Here is a 3558-nt window from a genome sequence, read left to right as displayed (position 1 = left end):
CTTAGCTTGATCTTCACCCCACTTGAAGGGTTGGTCTTTTCGAATGACCGTAGTCAAAGGAGCGGCTATGGTGCTGAATCATTTGACAAACCTTCTATAAAAACTAGCTAACCCATGCAAGCTTCTTACTTCACTAATGGTTTGCAGGGTCGGCCAATTTTTGATAGCATCTATCTTGGATTCATCCACTTTGACCCCTCTTGAACTAACAACAAAACCAAAGAAAACAACTTAATTAACACCAAAAGAGCACTTCTCCAGATTTGGATACAACCTTTTCTTTCTAAGGACATCAAACACACATTGTAAATGCATCACATGCTCATCAATTGACTTACTATAGACCAAGACATCATCAAAGTCAACAACAACAAACTTTCCAATAAATGGCTTCATCACATGATTCATTAGCCTCATGAAAGTACTTGGAGCATTTGTTAGGCCGAATGGCATAACCATCCATTCATAGAGACCAAATTTAGTCTTGAAGGCAGTTTTCCATTCATCACCGGGTTGCATTCTTATTTGGTGATAGCCACTCCATAAATTAATCTTAGAAAATAAACACAAACCATTCAATTCATCAAGCATATCATCTAACCTAGGGATAGGGTGATGATATTTTACTGTAATCTTATTGATGGCTTGACAGTCCACACACATACGCCATGTTCCGTCTTTCTTAGGCACCAGTAGCACCAGAACCGCGCACGGACTCATGCTCTCCTTGATATACCCTTTGTTGAGGAGTTCCTCAACTTGATGCTGTAATTCTTTGGTGTCCGTAGGGTCGCTTCTGTAAGCCGGCTTATTTGGCAATTATGAGTGTGGCACAAAGTCAATTTAATGTTCAATTCCCCGAAGCGGGGGCAATCCTTGTGGAAGTTCTTTGGGAAATACATCTTCATAATCCTACACAACACACAAGAAATCAAAGGAGAAATAGAAGAATTAGTGGGGTTAGTATTAAAACAATAAGCCAAAAGAAGCATAGGCATGTCCACATCATAATCCAAGAAGAGTTCCTTCTTTCTAGCCAACATCACCATGTTTCTTGCCCATTTGACATTGAGGCAGTCCCGAAAATCCCTACTGCCCCACCCACGGTTTTCCCCTCCTTTTCACTATTTTTGGGTTTCTTTCCCTTCTCCTTCAACTCCCTCATCTTTTGATGTAATTCATTCACTTTTGATGGCAAAAGAGGATAAAGAGTGACCTTTTGACCATCCTTCTCAAGTGAATATTGGTTGGTCCTCCCATCATGTTTGGTAGACCTATCATATTGCCAAGGTCTACCTAACAACAAATGACATGCTTGCATTGGTATCACATCACAAAGCACTTCGTCTTGGTAGTTCCCTACCTTAAACCGTATCACACATTGCCTCATGACCTTCAATTCACTGCATCCGTTCAACCATTGTAACTTGTAAGGGCTATGAAGTGTAGTTGGTAATTTCAGAAAGTTCACCACAGCGACACTAACGACATTCATACAACTACCACTATCAATCACCAAAGTGCACACATAACCCTTTACAAGGCATTTAGTATGGAATAGATTTTCTCTTTGGCTAGGGTAAATAACTTCACCATCATCATCGTCATCATCAAGTGGCCTATTTCCAGTTTTCTCTCCATCTTGAGGCTCGGTCTCATCCTCTTCTTTTTCAAGACCCACCTCCTTACCAAGGTAATACAATATCCCTTCTCGTAGTATCATTTTGCGTCGATTTGGACATTCATTGGATTTATGTCCCCAACCTTGGCACTTGAAACATTGGAATCTTTTTGGGTATGGATACTTGTGAACTTCTTGTTTTAGAGGAATTTTGTGGACTGTTTTGGGCTCGGGAAGCCTTGTATTGGCGGGTTGGTCCTTGTTTTTGGGCCAACCCGAAGAGGATTGAACCATGTCCTTGCTTCTAGGCCAACCCGAGATGGATTGTCCCCTTGCCTTGAGCGACTACCTCTCTTTAAGCTCCCTTTCAATCTCAAGAGCCGCTTGGAAAATACCTTCAACGGTATCAAATTTGTGAAGTGTCAAATGAGTGGAGATAAGGTTCAACCCATACTTGAATCAGATGATGTCATGACTGATTTGTTCCCAATGATGATCAAGCTTCAACGTGAGTTGTTGAAACTCTTCATAATATGCCATCACACTTTTATTGCCTTGACACAAGTTGTACAATCTAGCAAGCAATTCATAGCGATAACTCTAGGGAAGGTACCGTTGCCTCATCAAGTACCTTAATCAAAACCAAGGTGGTGGCTTCCCATCAACTAATTCATCACCAAAATGCTTGACGTACTCCCACCAAGTGTTGGCATAACCCTCAAAATGAGCTATGGCATAACAACTTTTCTTTTCTTCCGAGATATTATTAACTTGAAAAACTTTGTCACAAGCTGATTCCCAAGCTAAGTAGGACTCGGGGTCACTTTCACCCTTAAAGATAGGTAAGCTCAATTAGATGGTATTGATGCCTATGTCTCTTTCTTGGTGTCGATTTCCTCTTTCTCCATACCCTCGGTACCTCCTTGGATCAACACAGCCCCTTCTTATCTCCTCCTCTCTCATGTAAGCATCATCAAAGGCTCCATATCCATCATACTCCTCTCTAGCATGTTCCTCAAAGTGAGCTGGTCGGTTTTGGTGATTTGAAATCTGATTTGAAGGCATTGGGATTTGTGGAGGTGGTGGTCTTTGATTTGGTGGAGTTTGGTAAGGTACGTTCAGATTTTTTGGAGGTAATGGACGGCTACATACTTCTTGTGGAATTGGAGGAGTTTGGGAATGGCGTGGTCTATTTGCTTTTTGGTTTGGAGGGAAAGTAGTGGTATGATTTGTGGCATTTAGTGGGGCTAGAGGTGGATTCATTATTTGGTGCAATGTTTCTGGTGAGATTGTTGTGGATGAAGTTCTTTCATGCCCTCTTGAAGGAATATGATGAGGAGTGGATGGACTAGAGTTCCTTTGACTCTCCACTTGCTCCAATCTCCCACTTATCATAGTCAAATCTCCCCTCATTGCCCCAACTTCGGTGTTCAACCTCTCTAAACTTCTGGTAATATAGTGTCTTGTTCAGTAGTACCCCAACTTTGGGATGTGCTTCCTTCCATGTCAAGGTGTTACCTACACAATCAGCAAACAAGTTAGCGTTCAATCTCTCCTCACTCACACTCTTTCAGTTCACTCACACTTGAGCTCCACAAATGTTGTAGATTGGCTAGTAACCGTGAATCCTTAAGATATGAGTAAAGCTCTTGTCCAGAGTGAATTCTTGTTTGAAACTAAAAGAATTCTCAATGGACCAGAGTTAAGAAGTTACAACGTATTCAAACGAATAAAAGCACCCAACTAAACGTGGACACGAACAAGGGAATTCAAAAGGACTAATTGACAACCTAGTAGGAGTGTACTAGCATGTTAATTAGTTCTAGAACCAAGTAATGAAACTATGAATCAACAATTAGAAACTAGAAAACCTAAATTTGAGTTTATTAATGATGTGAACAGTAGACAATGGGTGACGTGAACAGTAGAAAATGGGT

The 3558-nt window shown here is 41.0% G+C and overlaps 1 protein-coding gene across 1 annotated transcript; it reads right to left on the bottom strand.

Annotated features, from left to right (window-relative positions):
- Positions 1-808: 808 nt before the first annotated feature.
- Positions 809-3351, bottom strand: LOC124885515. Its single transcript, XM_047393423.1, has one exon. The coding sequence runs from the start codon at positions 1913-1915 to the stop codon at positions 1043-1045; it is 873 nt and encodes a 290-aa protein (XP_047249379.1). The 5' UTR covers positions 1916-3351; the 3' UTR covers positions 809-1042.
- Positions 3352-3558: the final 207 nt, after the last annotated feature.

Source organism: Capsicum annuum, chromosome 7 (assembly GCF_002878395.1).
Source record: "Capsicum annuum cultivar UCD-10X-F1 chromosome 7, UCD10Xv1.1, whole genome shotgun sequence".
Taxonomy (NCBI): Eukaryota; Viridiplantae; Streptophyta; class Magnoliopsida; order Solanales; family Solanaceae; genus Capsicum; species Capsicum annuum.
Note: the sequence above shows the minus strand (reverse complement) of the source record. Positions and strands in the feature narration are given on the sequence as shown.